Source organism: Buteo buteo, chromosome 8 (genome assembly GCF_964188355.1).
Source record: "Buteo buteo chromosome 8, bButBut1.hap1.1, whole genome shotgun sequence".
NCBI lineage: Eukaryota > Metazoa > Chordata > Aves > Accipitriformes > Accipitridae > Buteo > Buteo buteo.
The window spans coordinates 44,772,849-44,797,184 of NC_134178.1; the positions used below are offsets into that span (position 1 = coordinate 44,772,849).

The 24,336-nt window shown below is 37.3% G+C and overlaps 1 protein-coding gene across 2 annotated transcripts in view; it reads left to right on the forward strand.

The window, feature by feature from the left end:
* STXBP5L (syntaxin binding protein 5L) overlaps nt 1–24,336 on the forward strand; it is a 189,144-nt gene that overhangs the window by 126,972 nt on the left and 37,836 nt on the right. Inside the window, exons 15-20 of one of the 2 annotated variants that reach the window (XM_075034404.1) lie at nt 1,658–1,875; nt 5,896–6,068; nt 7,728–7,853; nt 9,513–9,664; nt 11,335–11,406; nt 18,303–18,368. In XM_075034404.1, the coding sequence (XP_074890505.1) occupies nt 1,658–1,875; nt 5,896–6,068; nt 7,728–7,853; nt 9,513–9,664; nt 11,335–11,406; nt 18,303–18,368 (807 nt within the window). The remainder of the gene's footprint in view (nt 1–1,657; nt 1,876–5,895; nt 6,069–7,727; nt 7,854–9,512; nt 9,665–11,334; nt 11,407–18,302; nt 18,369–24,336) is intronic. The other variant, XM_075034405.1, reaches the window with a different exon arrangement.

The window sequence follows — 24,336 nt, forward strand, 5'->3', positions numbered from 1 at the left end:
ATGCTGCAGTAGGAATTTTTCTTAATGATAAAAGCCTAGATGATCATGAATATTCACAATCCCTTCAATCCCTTCAACAGTAATGGGACTTTCAGTGCATCTCTGATGTCCTGGTCTTAGTCCTGCTTTTCAGGGCATGTACTGCATTACCAGTACCATACTTGGTAGTTTTTATTTACAAGGTTTTAATTATTACAGAGTTTTATTATTTACAAGGTCTTAACTTTTTTAATAGAGTTCAAATTTCATTTGAGATTTCATAGCAAACACAATATCCTACTGGTATCTCAAGGCACAAAATACTTCACTTTTAGACATACTTTAATTGTGTATTTTCGTGTCTGAAACCACAGATTTGTGGGAGACAGAATTACTAAGCCACTGAAGCAGTTTTCCAAACGTATCTTTGCTCAAAAGCCATTGCTGTTTCTTATTTGCCGTTGTGCAGATGGTACCCAGTAATACACAGGAGCATAGAAAGCCTCACCTTGTACTCAGGCCCTATGATTCTGTAATTCTTCCAATCCTAGTACGCATGGACCCATGCTGTCTGATTTGAAGTGCCACTCTAGATTTGCCACTGGGACTAAGGGCATCCTGAGGCCTCTTCCACTGCCACAGAAGGCAGGAAGAATTGCGTATTCATTATGGAAGCACTTGCTGTAGTTTGTGAAAATTCGGTAGTGTTTTATACGCTAAAACTTCCAAAAATATATAAAAAAGATACGCTGAAACTTCTGAACCATATCTGCACTACAAAATGAAAATGTAATTTTGCTGTGTTTGTCATCCAGTTACGTAACTAAAACACCGTTCTTTCATCTTTTTGTTGCTCTTGTTACACAAGCTAGCTAGACTCATCCACCACAATTACACTAACATAGGTAACAGCTTTGCCTTTATGTATATACACACTTTTGTAGGTGCTGGGCTTGACTGACTTTTTCTGACGTTACACAGTTATTAATTAATGACACTGATAAATTAATGTCAAAGTAGTAAAAAAGAGGGAGGAATGTCAATAAAACAAAATGGGGTTAATTGGAATCCCTCCTTTACCTCCAGAATTCACTGCAGTGGAGTTCTAGCCTTGACAAAGGCTTCTGGATATTAATGTTTTATATACAGGTATAAATACAAATATACTTACTAGTCAAGAAATTCAAAACATTTTAGAACTCCTGTTTGTTCAGAAAGTCTTTGTGTTGCCCAGGCCACCGGAATACTTTCCTAATGTTTTCTCTTGAAGTGCCATACAGTCTTTACATTCTAGCAAGACAGTAACTTCAGACAAATGAAATCTTAGTTTCATGTTTCATTAGGAAAATAGCAGCATTATCAGAGCCTCTCTATAACATTGAGTATAAGCCTAATTATGGACATAATGGTTAACACACACCTTTGACATCCTATTCCAGAAAGTACTAAGAAGTGTTTCACTGACAAATATCCATTTTGGAAGTATTAAATACATATGCTACCAGTACTGTATACCAGAATAATATTTGTATTGTATAATACCCATCTTCTTTTCCTTTTGGGCCTTCATAAGATTCTTTGTTATGCCACAATGGGAAAGAAAATGGGAACTGAGGAATTTTATAACCGATTTGCTTCATGTTAGTCAGTATTTTTTGTATGTTTTAATATATTCCAGTTACTCTACAAATGTTGTACAAATTAAAAACATCAAAGGTCTTTGAAAAACAGAAACTGGGAGAAGGAAAAGCAACAGCTGAGATTGTGGAAGAAGATCCTTTTGCTGTTCAGATGATGTACTGGTGTCCTGAAAGCCGAATTTTCTGTGTGGCAGGAGTTTCTGCATATGTGGTGGTTTACAGGTTCAGCAAACATGAAGTAAATACTGAAATTGCAGTAAGTCCTTCAGAATTTTACTTTCTTATAAAAGAACATAATTTCTAAATCAAGTTGCCTTGCTGTGTCTGTACTCATGTACTTGAATAAAATACAAAATAACAAGCTGTATAAATACAGGTTTCGGGACATTCCATTTTAAACTTTTTGAGAGAAATCTTGATCCTACTTAAGTTAGTGACAAAAATCTAACTGAGTTTTTGGGAGCCAACTTCACTTTTTTGATTTAATAGTAACATACAGTACTGATTTTATAGTTTGCTTTTAAGACTTTATGATACAGGAAATCTCTGTTGTACTTACCTGCTCTAAAAATACTGGCTGCTGTATGGATTTATCAGGTAATATACATGGTGTACATACATAATAGTGCTCTTTTTAACTCAAGTATTTCATCTCTTTAATTTATGTCCATAGTGTTTGTACTACAAGGGCACTGAAAATTATCGCTACCTTTAACAAAATAAAAAGATTTTTTTTTTCTGGCTTATGCTGACTTTGTTTCCCTAAAAATAGACGCTATATGAAATGCCAGATTATTTATGGCTAAGCACTTGATATTTTTCTAAGCTTTCTGTTGCTTTATCCTGTTGAAATACTTCTTTTTTTCTAAGCTTTCTGTTGCTTTATCCTGTTGAAATACTTCTTTTTCTGTCTTCATGTCTTAAGCAGTCACCTTATTTCAGGTAGAATCATACAGTTCATGTTCTTTTAACTGCACTGCAGTCACCTTGTACTTAGCATTGTTGTACAGCAAGTCTGACTTTGGTTTAAACCTTGCATTTTTGCACAGGAGCCACAACCACTGCTAACAATGTGGATGAACAGCATTTATAATGTAAAACATTCTTAAGTCTAAGAAGTGTAAGGGGAGACTGCTCTTAAGACAAAGCCAAGCTAAACGTGGCTGCCTCTCCTTCAGGCTTGCCATTCTCTGGTGCTGGAGAATAGTTTGCAACTCTGGACATTCTTTCCAGAAAGTATTTCTTTGTGTCTGTCAGCTCTCAAGAAACCCCAGGGACTGACCCAAAATTTCCCTTTCATTTTCCACCTTCCTCGATTACAGTTCTTTTCCTTTTCACACTATTTTAATATACTTCAGAAAGTCTATAGTTATAGCCTGGTAAAAAACATGTGTCGTTTTTGGCCTGTAGCCATGTGCCAGCTGGTAAGGAAATTGATTACCTATAGCTATTCTATTGTTTTCCTCTTGTTTTTTTCCCCCAGAGGCAATTATTAAGCTAGCTGAAGGTGTCCTTTCAGGAAAGTTTTAAAACTAAGGAACAGTAATTTCACGTTACTGGCCAGCTCATGTATAATGCTGCTAAAATTACTACATTTCCGTATTCTTACATTGTTCCATAGCAAATGTGCCTTATCTTTTATTACCTATCATTTAATTTCTTTTTTTTCCTGTCTTCTGTGGCTGAATTGCATCAGAACTAATATTTTCTAAAGTGTTATAATATGTGCAATTTAACAGTTTCTCATGTTTCATCTGTAATTAAGAAGCATTTATATGAGAAATTGTTCTCTGAAGAGTTGCTTTAATATTATCTAATCTTGACGGTACAGTCACTGAGTTCCCCTGGGTTTTGTGCATCCCTGAGATGGGCCTCATCTCTTGATTTCTGCATTTTTGATACAAGCATTCAAGACTTCACTCTTAAATGGCGGGGGTTTTCTTAATGGAAAGTATGGGGAGTCTTTGTTAGAATATGTACCTGACTTTCAGCTGTCTGGCTTTGTCTATACTGAGACTGAGCTGGTCAGTCTCAGGATTTCTTTGCTGCCTGGGGTGAGCCCAAGCTCTAGCACTTGGCATCCTCCCTTCTCTAGCAGCCAGCCTGAACTCACCTTGAGTTCAATCTACAAATCCCAGCATTTTAAGGACCCCATGTTGGTTTGACTGCCTGACGTCAGTTCTTGCAATGTTATTGCTGTGGTAAATGGGAAGCATGGAGGCTACTCAAAGGTTTCTCCATGTAGCAGGGAAGTCTGCTGCTGAATATGCCTTAGAGGCATAGGCTGTGCCTGAGATTTCCTCAATGGAAGTATTATTTGCATCATTCCATATCAGATTCTGGAGGCAAGTAGTATGCATGAGACAAATTCTGCTTCGTATCCAACCTTGGAGTCACTGCCATAGAGTTATGTAAAAAGCATTTGCTGTTGTTGTTCTCTCATCTGAAGCTACTCCATCCTGTCTCAAAAGGATATCTAGGTATCTATTAAACATGATCACTTTCTCAGTGATTAGTTTTTCCTCAGTGAAGCTCCTCTTCAAAGGTCTTGAAAAGACCTATAGGAAAAAAGTTTACTCTGGTTTGAACGTAGAAAGCAGAATCAACTATCCTCGTTGATGGGATCCGCCAAAAAGATCTTTACCGTGTGTCAAAATATATTGGTACAATAGGTCTGTACCCCTTCCAAGGTCCAGTTAAAGCAGGGGCCAAAACATAAAAAAAATTCAGTCATGTTATTAGCCTAAGTTTTTCCTTCTCTCTACAAATGGACAATAGCTAGAACTTAACAAAATGAATTTTAGTAGAAAAAGGAAGACACAGAGAAAAAAGAAGAATGATGCACTTCTAACATGGCAAGCAGAAGAACATACTCTTCAACAGTTACTTCAGTCCTGCCTGAAGATTAAACAGCATTATAAATTGTTTGGGTGAGCAGCAATTACTTCCAGGAGATTAGATTTTCCTGAACTCAATATTTCACTCATTAGCCTTTGAAGGCAAATGTTGTCCATAGTTTTTTTTAGCCGATTCAGGCAAAAAATATCCATGCATTTTGCAAGGAGAAAACAAAAGTGAAATTTTGAGAAAGGACCCTTTCTCTTCTGGTTGAGCAGAATCACTTCTTTCTGAAATCTTATGTGTTTTAGCACAATGGTTGACAAATGGGAAAGCCTTCAGTACTGATCATTATCTCCCAATTCTCATAAAACCTAGGTATTTTCTTAATCTCCATTCTGGTACCGATGATACCTCAGTGAGAGATCACTAAGCTGGAGTTTGCAGTGTCTACATCTGCAATTGCTTCTGATCACTTAGAGGTACCAGCACTGAAATGACTATTCAGCTAGTAATCCCAAGACCTTATCTCTGAGGGCTGTACCTTGGTTTTCATTCTTTACAAAATGGGGATCTCCTTGGACAATTCGTGAGGTAGAAAGAATTGCCCAATATTTATGTGATTCTTTGAGATGATTACTTATTGAGCTCCCTGTCCAGTTTCCTGTGTGTTTTGGAGTCCTTCAGTTAAGGTTTCCCGAATTGGTGGAAAGAATCAAAGGGTGGTTGAGCATGGTTGGTCTCCTTTTCCCTATCTAGAGAGCCTAGAAGGAAGGCAAAGGCTAACTGGTTTGAACTTTGCTTTTCAGAATCTCCCAAATTCATGTTCAGCCTAAGGAATATGGAACTCTCTGTGCTGTTATCTCTGATTTCCTGACACCTCCCCATGGATAAATGGAGTTTGTTCATCAGTACTACCCACACTGTCAGGCTTCTGCATACTGGCTAAAACCTGTCTTGTAGAGACTCTGTTGTACTAGCAATAAGGAGGCAGAGCTGATGATCATTCTTTTAATAAATTTGCTTAGGAAAAAGATAACAGGAAATAGGCAGAAAATTTTCATGACATTTATCCTCAATGGTGACTTCTTATGTCGAAATATTATTTATTTGGGAGTGAATGATTAACTTTTCATAATAACTTCTGGAAAGTTGTATTCTTGCCTTTCACTTACAATAAAAGGCTTGAATCAAAGTCAGCACTGGAAAAATATACCTATGTATTTCTCCATCAGTGTAGAATAGATGACTAGTTCCTATCTAATGTTGCTGTTAGACCGTATAAATAACAAATGACAGTATTCTTTGCCTGCAAATTATAATGATAAATGTGGAGGTTTAGGTTTTTTTAAAAGGCTTACTGATATTTATTTGAAAGTAACAGAACTTTCAGCAGCTTGCTTCATTAAATTATAACTTAGCTTTTTATTTATTCAAGTCATTAGAGGTACGACTTCAGTATGAAGTAGAAGATATCATTACTCCTGAACCGGAAATAATTCCTCCATTTCCAGATGCCTCCTCCCAGCTTCCTTCTTTAAAGAGCCTTTCAGGCAGTACCAACACTGTAGCATGTGAAGGAACGATGAAGGATAGTATCCCCTGTCTTAGGTAAGCCTATGCCACTGTTCAAAGATTTATCTTTCTAAAAAGCATTCCTATCTGTTGTATTAACAATCCATCAACTATGAAGAAAAAGAGGTTAGTCGTATGTATGCAACACAAAAGGAGAAGAAACCAGAATATGGGACAAACAAAAGAATTAAGGCAAAATAATTAACAAGGGATTTAAAAGGCTAGAAGTAATTATGGGAAGATAAGCTATTATAGTAAAGGCCTGACTGTAACTTTCCAATATGATCTAGGATTATGTCTTCATCTCATACCCACAATTTTGAATGGAGTACAAGCACTACAGAATAAATCAAGGACCTTTTTTTTTTTGAGTTCACAAAGAGACTTCCATAAAGCAGACATGTGCAAAGCTTTCCTTCCTTGATTAACTAGTATAACACTAAAACCTTTCTTTGTGAAAGAAGTATATGCATTTTGTGGTGTGTAAGGGATGAAAACTATGTTCATACTCATGAAACAATCTTTAAAACACACAATTATGAAACAGTTGCACTGTGTGGAAGTGTATATATGTTTAATCTTTGGAAAGAAGCAATTTGTTGTCTGCTAGAGTACACATTGCCACTGTTTGGAGTAGATTAATATGTTCTTACTAATAAGGCAGATAAATTATGGGTTTGAATGGTTTCAAAACAGAATTCTGTACAAAACTACACAAACTGTAATTTTCCAGCAATTATAGTGCACTGCTGATAACAATTGCTCTCATTTTAGTAAATTAATTATTATTTCAGTCTAATTATTATTAAATATTTTAAATGTCTCAATTATTTCAAGGGCAATTTAAATGAACGTTGCCTGACTTTGCAGATACTTTGGGCTGTTGAGCTCCTGAAAATAGCATTAGCATTTAAAAGCAATATCGTGACATTGTTCTTGTAAAATTAGCAGTACTTTTTGGCATCCTGTTCATTTATCCACCTCATTCAGTCAGGCAGTTGAACCTCAGACCTCAGTTTAATCATTAATGTAAACCATAAAAATCAATAGAAGAGGCAGAGAGAAGTTATTAAAAAAAATCCCAATGTGAAATCTATTTATGACATTGAAATCAGCAAGAATGGAATAGATTTATTTCAGTGGCTAAGATTTTCCCTTAAGGGATTCTTATTTGATTTGGTCTGGTGAGGAGAGGAATTGCTGATCTTGGAGGCAGAAAAGCTGTAATGAACCAGTAAAGGTTGTGCTGGTTAGTTTTTAGAAGCTTGCTTAACTCCATATAATCTCACATTAAGCTGGCCCACCGATTCCTGTCCCATTTCTTACGCATTATATAGCATAAGAAAATATTCTGAAAAAGGAAAATCAAAGCAAAATGATCAAGCAACAATTATTTTTATTGCCCCCTCCCCCCCCAGCTTCTCCAGAGTTTCTTATCTAAGGAATATTGAAGTTTTCAGATTTGTTTCTCCAACAGAAATGAAAGTCAAAACCTGGAATTCCTGCAAAATATCCCTGTTCTGATTGGAATGCCTAGTCTCAATGTACGGGTATATGCACAGTATGCTGCAAGTGCTGGTACTGGTCTGGACTTATTAAGGGGTTGTGCTTCACTAGTATTTTCTCAAGAGAAGCAGTTGTTATTCATGGCCCGGTCTGTTTGTTTGTTTGTTATTTTGTACCTCTTCTTCTTAGTGTTAAGACTCGGCCCCTGCGAATGCCTCCTGGATACCAAGCAGATCTTGTTATTCAGTTGGTGTGGGTGGATGGTGAGCCTCCACAACAGATTACCAGTCTTGCTGTAAACTCTGCTTATGGACTGTAAGTAACTCAAAATTAAGGTTGCATTGATTTCTTGTCTATTGCACTAAATCATGTATTTTCCAACTATACTTTGAAGTTTCCTGCAGACAATTAAAGTCAGAGTAAAAATAATCAAAAGGTGCTATCACCCAGATTCTTGGGGAAAAATTATTTGAACTCACATAAAGATTGTAATGTGAGATGTTAAACTGCCATTCTTGCCCATATTTTTTAGTATTCCTATTTAAAAGACTGAATCTTTTCACGTTATTCTGTCCATCCTTTCAAATAAAATCTAATTACCTCTCAAATCTATAATTTTTAAAGTTATTTTGAAAGGATCACCAAGGTGAAATACATTTCATAGAAAATGGTGATGTGATTAAGTTTAAGTGTCAAATGTCATTTATCATGACATCATATCTTAGTTGGAAATTGTCTTCCGAGGACAGCATTTTTATGTCTGTGCTAATCTCTGTTTGCAAGAGAACCAGTAACCTGAAATTGAAAATTGAATAAGGAACATTCAAATACTAACTTCTGTATGGAAATGCATGTGAGCCTATCTGTGTGTATTTTTTTCCTCTGGTTCAATTTATTTGCCAATTTTTAATGTTTTCTCTTACTGAGAGTTACCCAGATACGTTAAAATGGTTTACCCTCTAGAAGGTGTTACTCCAATAAAAACTATAGGCTGTAATGGGTGTTAGGTGTCTGACTCCTACTGATTTTCAGTAAGTCACTTGACTCTCTGAAGAGACTTCGGAAATTTTATGCAGAGCCTTTACATCTGCAAAAATATTGTCATTTGGGGGCTGTTTTGTCGAGTCTTTGGCCTGAATTTCCAGACAGTTTCCTATTTGTGAACTTCAGAAGTTTCTTTTGTTTTACCATGCCTACATGGATTTGTCACTTGTGCATATTGTTGGGTTTTGCCTAATTTGCTCCCTTCCAGGTCTCAGGCCTCAAGGCAGCATCTGACTTCAGGAAATAATCACACCATTCTCTCACTTGTAAACTACTCTGACAGCTTGCAGTTCTCTTAGTACTCACAGGGGTTTCCTAAACATCCCTGATTCAATGAAAGGCTTTAAATTGTTTCCTTTGCTAGGAGCAGTAATAGCTTACAGGACAGCCTCCTTTAAAACACCATATACTAAGTACATGTGTGTTTCAGAAATAAATGCATGTATCAATAAAATAGCCCAATACTCTAAATTTAACTTCCCTGCAAAAGCTACCCAAGAAAGGCCTGTTTCTTTAAATTTCTTCTGCAGTCTCTTTTCTTCTGCAGAGTTTTTTTTCTCTCCCTCTCTCTTTTCTCTCTCAACTTTTTCCTTGGGCCTATGACAAGGTACAGTCCTATCCTGCATCAGAATTTTTGTTTAATGCTTTAGTTTAGTGCAGTTATCTATCCTCACAATGTGGAAAAACTATGCCACTTCAGCATGAAGCTTGAGGATATGTCATTTTTTCCATGCTAGTTGTAGGGTTATTTGGGTCATCTTTTGCCTAAATTTTTTTTCCTATAAGTTTAACTAGGAGGAAGGCATAGGATAGTGTGTTCTGGAGTGTTTACTTACTGAAAATGTTTGTGCAAAATTCATAATAATAATAATTGTTTGCACCACTTAATAACATATTACTAATACCTTTAAGGAACATTTCTTTTCTCAGAGTGGCATTTGGAAATTGCAATGGTTTGGCCGTTGTGGATTTTATGCAGAAGACCGTACTGCTGAGCATGGGAACCCTTGACCTATACGGATCAAGTGATCCATACCAACGTCAACCCCGTTCACCTCGCAAAAGCAAGCAGTTTGCTGCAGGTAGGAAATCAATTATTGTGGTTATGAGCCTGATACGTTCTTTGGTTTTTTTGCCTGTGGCTTTTTATAGTGCTTTTGAAATGCATGACTATTTGCCGGCCAGTGGAGTTTCTATAACTTGACAAAAGAAACCTGACATGCTTTAGGTACTGACACTTTCTCAGAAACAAAATGTTTTATGAAGTTTATTCTTTTGGGATGGAGGTCAGCAAGTAATTTCCTTAGCTGAGTCTGTAAAAAATCATAATGAGCAGAGCAGTAAATTGTTTCTCTGGCCATCACTTGAAGTGTAGTGTGTATACTATTTTCTTTCTGGTTTCAGTAAGTTCATACCAATAGGTGAGACTTCAATTTAACTTAATTGCATCTTGTGCCAAGGGCTGTTCATTGGTATTTGAATAGGCAGTTGTGTCTGGAGAAGCGTAACACCTGAGACATATGTTATGCAGGTAGGATAAGTAGCTCAAATTAGCCACTTTGTTAGTGAATTGAAGCTCTTATTATAAACTTAGTAAATCCAGCTGTACCCCATTTGAAAATTTCATGCCAAGAGAATCACATTTGTAAGTCATAGCTATTATTATGCATTGTGTATTAGTAATAGTAGTCCATCAACACAGCTAAATTTCACCATACATTTTTGGTTATCTAAAAAATTTACTTGTATGAGAAAAAAGTCAGAAGATCTTCTATGTTACAAGTCTATTTACTCTATATATTCCATAGTAACATACTGGAGTCATGCACAATTATTAAATGTTTTACATAGCTGTGAAGTTTTAGAATTAGATTTAAAAATCTGTTTGAAAATGTTGAATTTTAAATCTAACCATAAAATTATCAGGCAGCAGATTATAGTGGGTTTATGACATCAGCATTTTCATCAGCAGACCGTGCACTAAATCATCAAATCCTATTTCTCTGTAGAGTCAATGGAAACTTTTTTTAATGGGAATATGCTTGTACTCCAAACAGAAAGTAAAGTTTAGAGACTAAAATGTAAGTCTTCAGGCCTACTTCTGTTCCTGAAAGGCCATCTATCTCCCGTTCTAGGCATTTCATCATGGCAAGCTTAGTTCTCAGCTGTGCCAAGTGTTAAAGATGTAAATTTGGCACAGCTGAGGAGAGAAGGGAGAAGCAGCTTTAAGCCACCTTCAGCTTCTCTGTCTGGTTCAGCCAGCCTCCCAGCAGCTCCCAAAGTAATTTGAGCAGCTAGCCACAAGCAATATGCTGCCGAGCTCTGTACAAAAGGTGGAGGGTGGCTGATGTAGAAATAGCTGTTATCAGCGCTGTACCACATAGGATTTCTCTGTGTCAGTGACAGTCTCGGCCAGTCCTTTAAGGCAACATTCCAGCTATGCAGTGCTGCTAGAATGAAGCCCACTGGGGATAAGTGACCACTAAGAAGGAATACACACTCCTAGATTGCTCATAGAAACTATGCATCTAAAAAAAGCCTCAGCTGCTTTCTCACCATCCATCCCACATCCTTTACTTTTCTGATTATTTTTCTTGTTATATCTCCCAACTGGAAGGTAAGCATCTGCTGAAATTTCTTCACCTTGGCTGTTCTAGTTGCTGGTTATGATATCACTTCCTTTCACTTTAGACTGTTTTTTCTCTCTTTCCTCTGCCTGCTGCTGATGCTGGTGTACTGGCATGTTCCAAAGACAACTTTTGCATGCGTGGCCTGTCTAACTTTTATCCAGATTTAACGAAACGGATCCGTACTTCCTATCAGAGTAAGTTCTATAAAGGTTAGGCAAATAGCTTTATCATGATTGGACTATGCCTGACTTAAACCCATGTGTTTGTGCTTTGTAATGTGTTTTTTTTAAACACATTCAGCATGCATGCAAACTTACTACATTTTGTGATGTCAACCATGCTTAATTTTGACAATTATCTTTATTATACAGATATTTCAGATCTGTTTTCCTCTTCCAAAAGAGTCAATGAGAAAACCTCAGTGACTTCTGTGAGGCAGATTGGGCCTTAGAAATTATTTTTTCAACAATGTTACTTTCTTGATGACAGTATCGTTCTTTGGTTTTATATTCATTTCAGTGTACATCTACTTATATGAAGCATTTCTTGTTTTGCAATGGCACTGCCTGGTTGTAGTTATTTATTAATTAATTCTTCCCTATTTTCAGAAGAGCAATGTGGATTAAAAGAGTACTGATTGGATTGGGTGCTGTGAAATTTAAAATTTTAATCTCTGTTTGGTACTTGAATATTTGACTTTGGGGAACCATCCCACGCCTCTGATCTTTAATGGGGAATGTAAAGTGGGTATAAAAATACATACATCAAAGAGAGCCATGAAAATTAATGTTTTTAATATCTTTAAATTTTGAATTATAGTGATAACGTAATTTAAATATTAGTATTCATCACTGTAGAATGCGATGAACAAAGCAATAATTAATTTTGCAAAAATGACTGTTCAACAGTTGAGCTGTATGTATCTTAATTAACTGCAGTGCTTATATGTAATTAGGTCTCCAGGATGCCTCTTATTCATCTCTCTTTAAAGTAGTTTTCACAGAACAACTGGATAGGCAGTTTTACATTAAATACTCAGTATAGGCAAGATAAAGGGGTGGCAGTTGTTTTATCATCTCACATAAATAGAATTGTGTAGCTATTGAAATAGATTTGTACAGTCGCACAAGAAATTCTAGTCCGTCTCTCTAGACTGATGACTCGAACAACTGATTTCTATCATTTTATTTTGTAATACTTCATAAAAGGTGGCCTGTTTAGTTAAGACTAGTCCAGTTACAAATCCAGCAGTCCATAAAAAGGTTTAGTGTATAATGTTTTAAAGTTTTTGTCTGGTCTTGCTATTTTCAAGTCTGTAACAGAGAACCTGAGGGACGGACAGCAGTCAAAGGTTCGGGGGGTTTCCCTCTGCTAAAAAATTAATAAAGTCTAAGACCAAAAATGGCCAACATTTTCATTCAAAATGACAAACACAGACCATGGAGTTTTTCATAGCTGAAAATGTGTTATATTGTTTCCATCCTCAACCTCAAAATTGGAAAAGTCCACAAAATCTTTCTGTATACGTTGTAACTGAAGAGTATGAGTCTGACTCATGTGTGAGATCATTAACTGCTTCATTTCTTTCCTCAGAAATTATTTGGTTGTTGCTTTTGCCATTTGATACTTACACAGAAGTATGTACTGTGTGATCAGAAAGATGCACCAGGCAATAAGATAAAGAACAGGGCGAGAATGTGTCATAGACTGTAAAATATCTTGCTAAGTCATTCTCAATTTATGCTTTGCTATATGTCTTATCTGAGATAGGAGTTTTAAGAGGGGTATTGAGAATGGATTTAAGATTTTGCTTACAAGTTTATCTCTTCTCGTAAGGGATGATGATGGGAAAAGAAAAATAAATTATTTTTGGAAATCATGTAGTTGAAGCTGATATTAAGGCAAAAGCAGGAGCAGCCATGTGATAACATAAGCATTAGGTCTAAAGTTTTGAGGGTTATAAAAATGAAAGTGGAAGTTAATGGGAAGACATATCAGGAGTTGATTCAATTAAGTAATGAACCAGGAAGATAATTTCATTACGATCAGTTTGAGAGAGTAAGACTCGCAGGCATTGAAGCCAAAGAAGAGATTATCAAGGAGCAAGATACTTAGACTTTTGTTGGTAATTTTGGAGGTGATTTGCAGGAAGAAACAGTCTAGTTTAGTATCCAGCCTGAACCTGAGAGCTAAAGTGTGAAGTTCCAAGGGTGAAACCAATATTATGGATCGGAGTATCAGGGAAGGCAGTGGTGCTCTTAGCTGTGTTGAAGTAGCAAAGAGAAGACTTAAGCACAAAAAAATAGAGTTTGTCTTGGCAACATTAAGTTCATGTCTGGACACTTGTGAGTAAATTTTAGAAAGACAGGATTACTACTCTAACTTGGATGGATGGAATCCAAGTTAAGAGATGTGTATTTATGATTCATTAGGGTAAAAAAAGAGATTTATTGCCCTATTTATAGGAGAGAACCTCTCCAAATACTGGGACAGAGGAATAAAGGAAGTGTTGAAGTTTCAGTCTGGGGTGCGTTGCAACTGAAGAAAGAAAGGTAAAAAAAAAAAAACAAAAACCATCAAACAGGGAAGAGCAGGAATACGTTGGAGAAGAGAGGTCTTTCCAAAGGAAAGACATAACCAAAATGTTACAGACATCTGATATGCAAAGCACAGTGGTGGAATAATTGTTTTGAATTTTAGGCAATAAGTCTATAGAGAGCTTGTTAAAAGTTATGTATACGCATGTAGCTAGACTCAGAAGCGTCTGGAGCAGACTTGGAGCATTAAGACAGCACATTTCTCTGGTTTGGGAGGTGAGAGCGGGAAGGGAGAAGCAAGAAGGGAAGAAATTAGGAGAAATGTCATCGGTTCTAGGCATACATAGTGGGAGAGACTGAGACGTAATTGTCCTATCGGGGAAGTAATTTGGGGAAACTGAGAGGCTAAGATGAGGGTAGGTGCAGAGCTGGGGGGAGCTGTCTGGTGTTGATGACCTGTTCCATTTGCTGTAACATCTGCTGGCAGCCACCTTCCTTTGTAGCAAGAATATGTGCCAAGCCAAATAAACTCTCTCTGCAGTAGTGCAGAACTGTGTTGTTGTTTGGTTGGTTATCTTTTGTTTTTCTTCAACTGATATGAAGTTGTATGTTGTTGTACGTTACCTATTGGTAGATAACATATATTGAAGTATTAAAACAAGTACGTTTACTGCATATAGACTGACAGTGTTTGCAGCAGAATATAAAAATACCACCTTGCAAAACCAACTTGCATCTCCTACTAGAAATTCATACCATCTGTTGGTAAAACAAGAAAATAAGTAGTCTTTATGAAGCATCCAAAAAGTCGGCAAGTTCAGAGGATGTTGAACCATTTGAAAATAATTTTCAGAATGAAGACTTTTCAGTGAGAACTCCTTGTTCCTCCTTCAGGCCAGTCCCCTGAGAGGATGTCGGCAAAAGTAACCTTGGTCTGACAGGAGGACACAGAAAACTGTGTGTTATGAGTCATTACATATCAGTAATTGACACTTTAAATCACACCTGACAACACAGTAGAAGATGATATAGGTTGAGTTTTAAGTCAACAGCTATATTCTGAACTAACTGTCATTTCCAAAGATTGCATCATATTTAAACATAAAGAAAACATAGTATAGTAATTTAGTGTGAAAATGATGGATTAAGATAACACTGGGCTTACTTATTGGCTTGTGAATATTTATGATAATTTATTTATAATTCATTTATAAATAAGCAAGATGTGATGGCTTTGAGTGCTTTTAAGTAAATGATTGGTCTGAATCATTTAATCACAGAGATAGAAATTTAAAATTAAAAAATTAATTAGAAATTAAATTATGAGTTTATAGAAGTTGTTACTCCATACTTGGCAATACATTTTTTTGATGCTTCAATAAAGAGGAAATGGGAATCACAGTAAACTTTGAAAAGTATCTATGGGATGTGTCTTTAAAAATGCTTTAATGCCTTATGTGACGTATTTATATCTTGCACTTTTTCACACAATTATAATTTGTTTGAATCAAAGCCAATTTCTTTATAATGTCAATGGTGTATCTTCTCACAGGTGGTTGTTTACATTGCCAATCTCAGTTATTTGCCTTTAGTTTTGCTGCTATGTTCTTCTTGCTCTACCTGGACTCAAAATTTGCTGGCTTGTGGGTTTTTGGCTAAAAATAGCTAAAATATCTCAGAACACAGACGGGGCCTACAGAGCTTCAAAATGGAAAGTGAAAATATTTTTGTAATCTAACTTCAGTAGCTGTTGTAGTCTCTCAAACATTCAAGGGAAGCTGAGTTGCATGGAAATAACTTAGACGCAATAAATTATTGAAAATATTTACCTTGGTTTCTTTAAAAAGGGAATGACAGTAGAAAATAAGCAGTAGTACAAAGAAAAGCTTGAGACCTCTCTTTCTTACCTCAAAAGGAAATAAAAACAACATTTAATGGAATCAAAGGTAACACATAAAAACTGATAAATGTGTGTTTATTCCTTTCAGTGAATGATGATTGTGCAATTCATTGCCATATGACATCTTTGGGATTTAGAATTTAGTGTGATTAAAAGAGACTTTGGATACATGGATCAATAATGAGAAGAACTCACTGTAGTGTTTCTAACCAAGAAAGATGTATGGCAGGAGAAAATCTGCAAGTGGCAGTGCTTAAGCAAATCTAAGCATCTGAGATTAAGACAATGCCCTTGTGCAGGCACGTAGTACCACTTATGCTTAACATGGGGACTTACTGCACTTCTTTTTTAAAAGCATCTGTTGGTGGTGGTTGTTAGAGGTGACAGTGGCTTGACAGCAAGTCTAGATTTGTAGAGAAGTTCACATGTTCACCGTTTTTTAAATACCATAACATGACATGTATCTTTACTGTTGTAGGATGTAAAACTGTTGCCAAACGTAAAAAGCTTGTGGTATTCTCACGGTGGTTGCTCTTGAGTTTTCAGAACAGTAGTGCGATTTGGTGCATTTCCTACTTAAGTCAGTGGCACCATAATTTATATTGAGCTGTGATACTGTTTCTGTGAACTTGTAAAAAAAGACACTCTATTTAGAAGCAAAATCTGACCTGACATTTGACATTGTAACTATCACCAATAGTAACTATACAAGGTTTAGAAGAATTTCATTAATCACATCATAACCATGCTGTTAAAATTTTAATATCTGCAATACTGCATTTGCAAAAGAAACAGTTCAATATTTCATTTTATTTATCCAAACTATGCGAATGTGCCAAACTTGCTCCCACTGTAGCTTGCAGGCAGTTCTGCAACAAAAATCAGTTATGTCCCAAATCTCTATGTATATATAGCAACCCCAGAGTCAGGTAGAAGTAAGATTAGCTTTAAGAAGGCTGTACATGGAGAGGCTGCCTAAATGGTTGCAGTTCCTGAAATCTGTTGTAATGTCAAAAGTAACTGGACTCACAATTGATTGGAATATAAAATTCTCTCACAGATTCTAAGTTTAAACAAAGATTCAAGTACATTTCTCAAAAAAAATCTTTGGTTTTCAACATCAGCATCTAGCCTGTGATCTTTTGTTGTTTAAAAGTCAGGAGCGGTTATGTCATTACGGCTGACTTAACAGGCCAAATCAATACTGCTGTTTTTCCAAAGCACATTCAAAGTTCTTCTAGCACTCATGCAGCTTCATTAGTGGTAGGAGCTTTTTATTCTGCTTGTTGGGGCTCTGGATTCTCCCCATTTCTCAGAGCAGTTCAAAATTACATTATAACAAAAATACCGGTACCTAGATTAAGATCCCACTGGTTTTAATACAAAGAGAACAGCACTGATGACCAAATGGTAGCAGATTCCTTTTTAAAACAAGAGTCTAAGGGTCCAGAAGCCATAGAAATTAAAACATGTCACATTGCAGGAGGCTCGGTGCCAGATTAAAGCATATTGAAAGGTTGTGATAGGATGTTTGACTTCCAAGATAGAACATATGCAGAGTGTGTGTAAACACAGTATCAGTACAACAGTAATGCACATCTGAATGTGGGCTAATGTTCACTAGGCTCTGTGACCCGAGTGCTGCGAGTCTGCATTGCTAGCAGATGGATGTCTGGTGCTGGCTGGGCTGTCTGCCAGTCCCAAGTAGCCTATGGCACGAAGTGTCAGAGCTCCATATAACAAGTGTGAACCACTCGATGTAGGCCGTAGGACACCACGGGATACATACGAAGGGTACATTGGAATAGGTATGGCCATGCCCAGTTCACACACTCAACAGTTAGCCCATGGTAAAGGACAGCATGAGCTCAGACTTTCTCTTCTTAGTGTGCCAAAAGGCGTGTTCAAACTTGGACGTGCAACCTGTGCCAAAGATGGATCTTAGTTTGATCACAGAAACAAGCCCAAGCTTAAGCAATATGAACTAAGATTACTTTACTTGTTGCTGTCTTCCATGGTAGACTGCTACAAATGAGTTCCTCACAAATATTTATGAACAATATTTAAAGTAGCATGTCAAAAAATTCAGTGTTATATTCAGACAGCATTATCATTGCCTCTTTGTCCTTTAAAATGAGCTATCTTGTGTGAATTCATATAAAAATTCTAATACTGCATAGTAGTGGTGATATTTTTGTATTCACTTTCTTCTTTCACCAGTACTGTCTTTTTTGCCTTTTTCCCCCCTCTTCTCCCCCAGTTTTAAGGTTTCCTCCCTGCATTCTGCAGCAGTTGAAAGCATAGAGTTGTTTCCACATCAGTTTGACAGGGATAAATGAGTTTGATTCATATCACAGACATTAAAATTTTAAACTATATTTACTTGTTTTCTCTCATTAGGTACAGTCACTCTTTGTCTACCCTGAGGCACTCAGAAAACTGATCTGAGTTAACAAGAGGTGTGATTCTTAAACTAGACCTAAATTTCTGCAGTGACAGCCTGATAACTGCAGTTATCTGAAATAGCTATTTCCCTTGCATTTCACACCATTCTTTCTCCAAATTGACTTTAAAGTGCAGAATATCATCAACCAAGAAAGTTGAAGCATGCCCTGTTAGATTGTAACTTAACTTTTTAACTCCATTTTTTCAGGCCTGACTGAACTCAGTGACAGTCCAGTTTCCCTGGAGCTAGAGCGTTGCAAGTCTCCCACTTCAGGTAAAGGTGATTGGCTTCTCTTCCTGCAGTCTGTATAAGCCATTCATGTCATGCCTCACTGTGTTTCATTAATCCCTAAGACGTGAAGAGCATAGTTACAGTTCTAAACAGAAGAAATTACTGGAGAAGTGCTTATTACATAGCACAATAAAATCCTGAGTCTGTTTACTTAGAAAAATTAAATGTACGTGGCGCATCTTGAAGAGTATGAAAACATTTGAATTAACAACATTGTGCAGGTATATTCCTATATACTCCTGTTAGAGGCTTGTTTCTCTGTTTCCTTAAAAGGCTTTCTGACATTTTTTTTCAGTAGGGAGTCCTTATAATTTTTTATATCTATTACGCATATGCATATGTGCATGTAGAGAAATTATTTGAAAAATAACAATATGGAGATGGTACATTTTAACCATTAGAACCCACCAGTGCTTAAGTTATATAATCTACAATGGAAGCATAATCTCAAATAAAAATACTCACTTATCAACCACTTTGACCCAGCAGTGAAATCTTGGCCATTTAAAAATTTGCAAATGTTTCCCATTTTACTCATAGTCCTTCAGAAGGTGGAGTTCATCTCATTCCTAGAGACTTTTTCTGCAAGTGCCTAGTCTGCATTGATCTCTTTAATGTGAGTTCACTGTCTTAAAGACTGTTGCTCAGAGCTATTTTCTAGTAGCTGACTTTGAAATGTGATGGAAAATAAGGAGGTGTAGCTGTGATACATTCATTTTGCTTGTGGAATGCATATCACACTTCTTTTCCTTGTAGTTTGGTAAGTATTGAGAGATAATTTTTTTTCCCTCAGTTATGGTAATAAATTCCCACAAATATGCTATTCAAATCCTCTGTTACTACTTCACATATTTTACCTTATTATAACAGGACACATTAATCTCGAATGGAGGCCACTAATTAGTAATCTACAAAAAAGCTGAAACTAATAAGAGTGTTTCCCTGACACTTCAGGAACTACAACAAAATAGCTGTTTTGAAATATGTATTTCCTTGTACGATTTGCAACCCAAATTCTGTAGACATTGGAATATCAAAGTGAAATAGGCTATAATAATATTGGTATAACACTAGGAGCTCAAACTCTTGAGCTGGGCCTCGGAAACACATAATATGGGCTTTAAAATAAAACATTTGATAACTCAGTATAATTAGACTATTTATTGTGTGGCTCACTGGGATTCATCTTTTCAATCTTGTCTCCAGAAACGAGCTACCAACTCTCTTTTTCTTTTTACTGAAAACTAAGAGATCACTGACTTGGTAAACATATGTGCATATACTTAGTTTTATAATGATGAGTGACTCCTATAGCATCTTACTTTTTCTGCAGTTAACTTTGATTATTTTTTTTTTTCATTCTGCTATTGATCAAAAATACCTATTTTAGTTAAATTTAAGATTGTTTGCTCCAAAATTTATTCTGCTTTTCTGTTTTGGCGATCATTCAGCAAGGAAAACATGACATATTTATGAATGTTTCCTATTTTAGCCCTTCCATGTTGTTTTCCAAGCTATATTTGAATCTTTAAAATGTGAAATCAGGTGCACTTTTGTAGGCAGTAACTATGATTAGAATTAACTGCTTTTTAAAACAGAAGTTACTTCTACTGTGACTAACATATTTTTTTTAACTAATGCAAAATTAAAATAATTTTGTTTTGGCATCCCTGCTCTAAAACTGGACAAAATCCAGTCTAATCATCTGGAGTAAGTGACCTCAAAATTGCAATCTTCAAGATCTTGGAAGCGGAACTACCTTGTGCTTATCAGCACAGCCTCACAGCTACATCAGCCTTTGCACTGGCTAACATTTCTTTCTTGTAGAACACAACTTATTGATCTGCACAGTTACAGATTCATCAGGCAGGATCCTTCTACTTCCAGTCTTGCCTTTGATCTATTTAAAGCTCATGGCACACAAGCTCCGTAATGGAAGTGTGGTGTACTCTATGTAGAGTCCCGTGATATCTGTGTTTGTAAAACCAGTGGCCACGTTCCTCTGCTGAAGAGAGACCAAGACTTTATCTTTCAGAAATTTAGTAGAAACAGAAAAAAAAACTTGGCTGCTGCGTCAAGTGATTCAAGCTGCTGCCCAATGAAGGTCCTACTGGGTGTGACTACATCACCAATTGATGAGGTTGCAAAGACAGAAATAAGAGTTTGATTTGCTGCAATTCATTATGGTTGCCAGACCACGTCAAAATCAGTTGTTCACCTGGCAGTGAAGTTCCTGCCAGTTACTGGCCGCGTGTATACACAATGCATACACAAAGCGCAAACTGCTGGAGGACACCAGTGTACATGACAAACACTACACACGACGCATGCTGGTGAGCAACTTCATCCTCACTTCCATCAGAAGGGGAATGGTTTGAGGGACAAAACTGATGTGCTCACGTGCATACTTTGAGACTCCAAGACAATGCCTAGGAAGAATCCCTCCAGCACACTAATTGCCAATGTAGACGCAAACAGTTTTACGCTTAAGAGAGCCCTTAGTAACTTAACTTAGATTTCAGTTCCAACCAGGCCCACAAGAACAGTGTTGATAAAGGCTTCTTTGAGAACTTGAAAATCTCCTGCCTCTTCATCTCTTGGTCTGATCCTGAACATTGCTTAGCCTGCCTGAACCTTCTCAGTTTCCCTGAAAAAAGTATTTTGCCTGTAACATCCTACTGCTTGTCAGTGTTGTAACCTCTGACTAAGCTGCTGCAGAGCCAGCCTAGGTCAACTCAGTAATTCAGCTTTGTTGTTTCTCTTCTCCCCTGCCCCAAATCAGAATTAGGCATTTGTGTTCTATCACTGATATGAGTGTTGGAGCACTGAGCAAGAGACTCAGTGCTGAAGAATACTCCTTATTTTACAAGCAGGGCTGGTTTCTAATACAGTACAAATCCATCTTCTTCCACTAAGCAATATTTAAACTTGTTTCACAAGACTGTCTTTTCAGGTCTTCCTCCTGTACTATTCACTAAAGCATGGCTTTGCAGACAGTGTAATTGAAAAATCAGGTTCCCATTCTGAATGCCTTTCAGACTAGAACGTGAAATGAAACCATTTGATGAAAATTTTTCTGAAAGTCACAGTGGCACACGGGGTAGCAGCAAGTGAAGAAATACCAACCTTGCATTTTAAGAATGGTAGGCAGAGGAGAGGAATAATCTTCCTTAACCACTGGTATCTTATTTTAATTACATTAGTATTTAAATACTATAGTGATGCATTTTCAATACTGTACAGGAAGATAAAAAGTTAATAAAGTCATTTAAAAGATTCTGCTTATTTGTGAACAACTGACTGGTGGCAGTTTCCACTGTAAATAAAATGTGTTCCAGATATAGCAATATATATGGAATAACATTGGTAAAAATTGTGGAACAAAAAACTTTAAAAAGAAAAAACCAAAACACTTACCTATATAGAGCATATTTCATGAGAGCAGTGATGCAGCCTGGCATGCCATATAATGCTATTTGGCTTGAAAAAAAACCCTCAGACGATATAAAGGAACAGTGGAGATCAGGATTCTTCAATACCATCAGAAAATCTTAGTCTTACTCATGCATGCCATGTTCTTTCAATGAAGAAAGTCAAACTGCATTTTGATTGTTGTTTGTGATTTGGAGGTCAAAAGTTAGGGCCTCGTACTACATTCACTCTATAATGGCATGTGAGAGCTCAGTAGCTCTAAAACAAAACAAAAAACTCTGAGGTCTTGTAAGCACTCGTAATGTAAATAGTGCTACATCCAATGCTGGAGCTAATTATTATGTAATGTACTACAGAACAGTACCCATTCCAGTGAAGTTTATTTTTATCGTCTCATTAGGAAAATTTATTCAGGGGCTCTTAGGAATGTAATATATATATAGTATACATAATTATATAATATATAGTCCCTTACTGCTTCAGCCGTTTATATGTAGCTTTGAATGGAAGCATGCAGTTGAGAATACACTGTGAGCACAAAAAAAATGCATCTTTGAGAGGTCATTTAACTTTGTTGTGTAAGATGCAATGGACAGTTTAGACTTCTTTGAAAGACCAGAAGGGAAGAATTTCATCGGTCCGTGTATAGGAGAGTGACTTCTCAAATATGTGTTCTAAAATGAAAGTGCATTTGTGTTTTTTCTTAAGAAACCACCTTCATATTGGGGGCTTGTATCCAAAATGCTTTTAAGACTATAGAGCTTAGAGAAGGCTATGTAAAGACTTCCACAGTTGATTCCCATGAGCTTTGGAACAGGTCCTTAATGGCAAGTTTACGAGTTTCCATATGTACTGTGACTTCCAAGTGCTGCTATCTTGATTGATTCCACTGTTTAAATCTGCTGGGATTAGGCCCATGTGATGCCAAGCTCCTGCTTAACTACATGATATGTTTTTAAATAGCTTTGTTTCAAGAAGAATATTATTAAGTTTCTAATAGTCTCTGTTTTTTAACTCGTGGGTAACTGCAAAGTAGCTGAAGAGATTTGACTCGGTTTGAAAATTATATTCTCGTGGAAAGCAAGCAAGAAAGTAAATATTTCAAAACATTCTGTGTGTGTGGAAAACAGAATGTAATTTATTTTGAAACTTGATTATTGATAACACTGACAGCATAACTATTTCTACTTATTTATATGAAATAGAAAGTCTACTAGTCGGAAGGCACATTAATAGTTAGAGAGGTTAGCTCCTGCACTGGGAATACAAGGTGCATCTTATCACTCTTTCCAATATGTGAGGGCATTTCTGATCAGGTGAATTCATGCTCGCTGAAGATCTTGAGAAGGTATGTGTATGTAGGGATTAGCAAGGAACAGGGAGCAGCGTGAGCTGGCAGAGGGGAGGAGATGGGGACCTGGGTTTGGGCCATGCTGTTTGGCTCTGGGGGGAGCAGCAGGGGTAGCCCCCGTGCAGCCCGTGGCACATGGCTCAGGGTTCAAGGGGACCTGACCTCACCAGTAGCTCCTACGGACTGGGGAGACAGGAGCTAAGCGAGGGAGCAGGGCAGCTCTGGGGAGGGTGACTAGGGCTGAGGACAGCCTGGTGATCGCCGGGGGGGGGGTCCAGGGGCCAGGGAGGGGTGTTGGTCCGTGAGTCTGGATCAGCAGCGCTGTGGCCAGGCACAGGAGTGGCAGCAATGCGGCCGGAGCTTAGCTCAGGGCAGAGTGAGAGTTAGGTTCAGCTTGGAAGTAGCTCCCATGGGGAAAGTGCTGCCGGGGACGCTGTGCCTGAGGCCACGGAAGGAAAAGGGCTGTCTCTGCACTGGCTCTGAGCCACAGCAGCCAAACCTCCAGGACCTTGTTGTATACCTTGTCCAATTGGGTAGCTAAATTTTAGGCTCTTAAATCCATGTTTTAGCAGTGAGGAACTGGGACTGTTATGCAGGCAGAAGCTCCCTAATAGAAAAAGAGCTGTATGAAGTCACCTGCATTTTGAGTTCTATTAAATTCTCTGACTACGGTCCTGCTGTAGTAGCCAAGGGAAACACACCACCGAGTGTCGTAGCTGCGAGCACACGTTTGTTGGTTGTGCTTTGGCGTTTTTATTGAAAGACTGATAGGAACCATATGGCTATGAGATAGGACTTTGCCGGATCAGGAGACCTGGGCGCTCAGCTTAGCTGTCTGCCAGACTGTACCTATTAATTCTGTCTGTGCTTCTTTCTCATCCCACAGTTGGATAACTTGACTGTTTACACATTAAGCTCTTTTGGGCAGGGGCTGTCTTGCCTTGTGCTGTGGCATCGCAATTTCTGCTGGCTGCCTCCAATATGAATGCAAACAAATAATGGTAACAAACAGCTCTGCTAGCCTCTTGAACCTTTATACTCTACTTTGTTCTTAAATTAAGCTGGTTTTCAAAAGCTCTTTCTCAGCAACATAGGTTTATGTGCATGATCCTCCTTTATAATAAATGTGGGGATAGTAAAATAGACATGATTTAGGTACTAAAAATA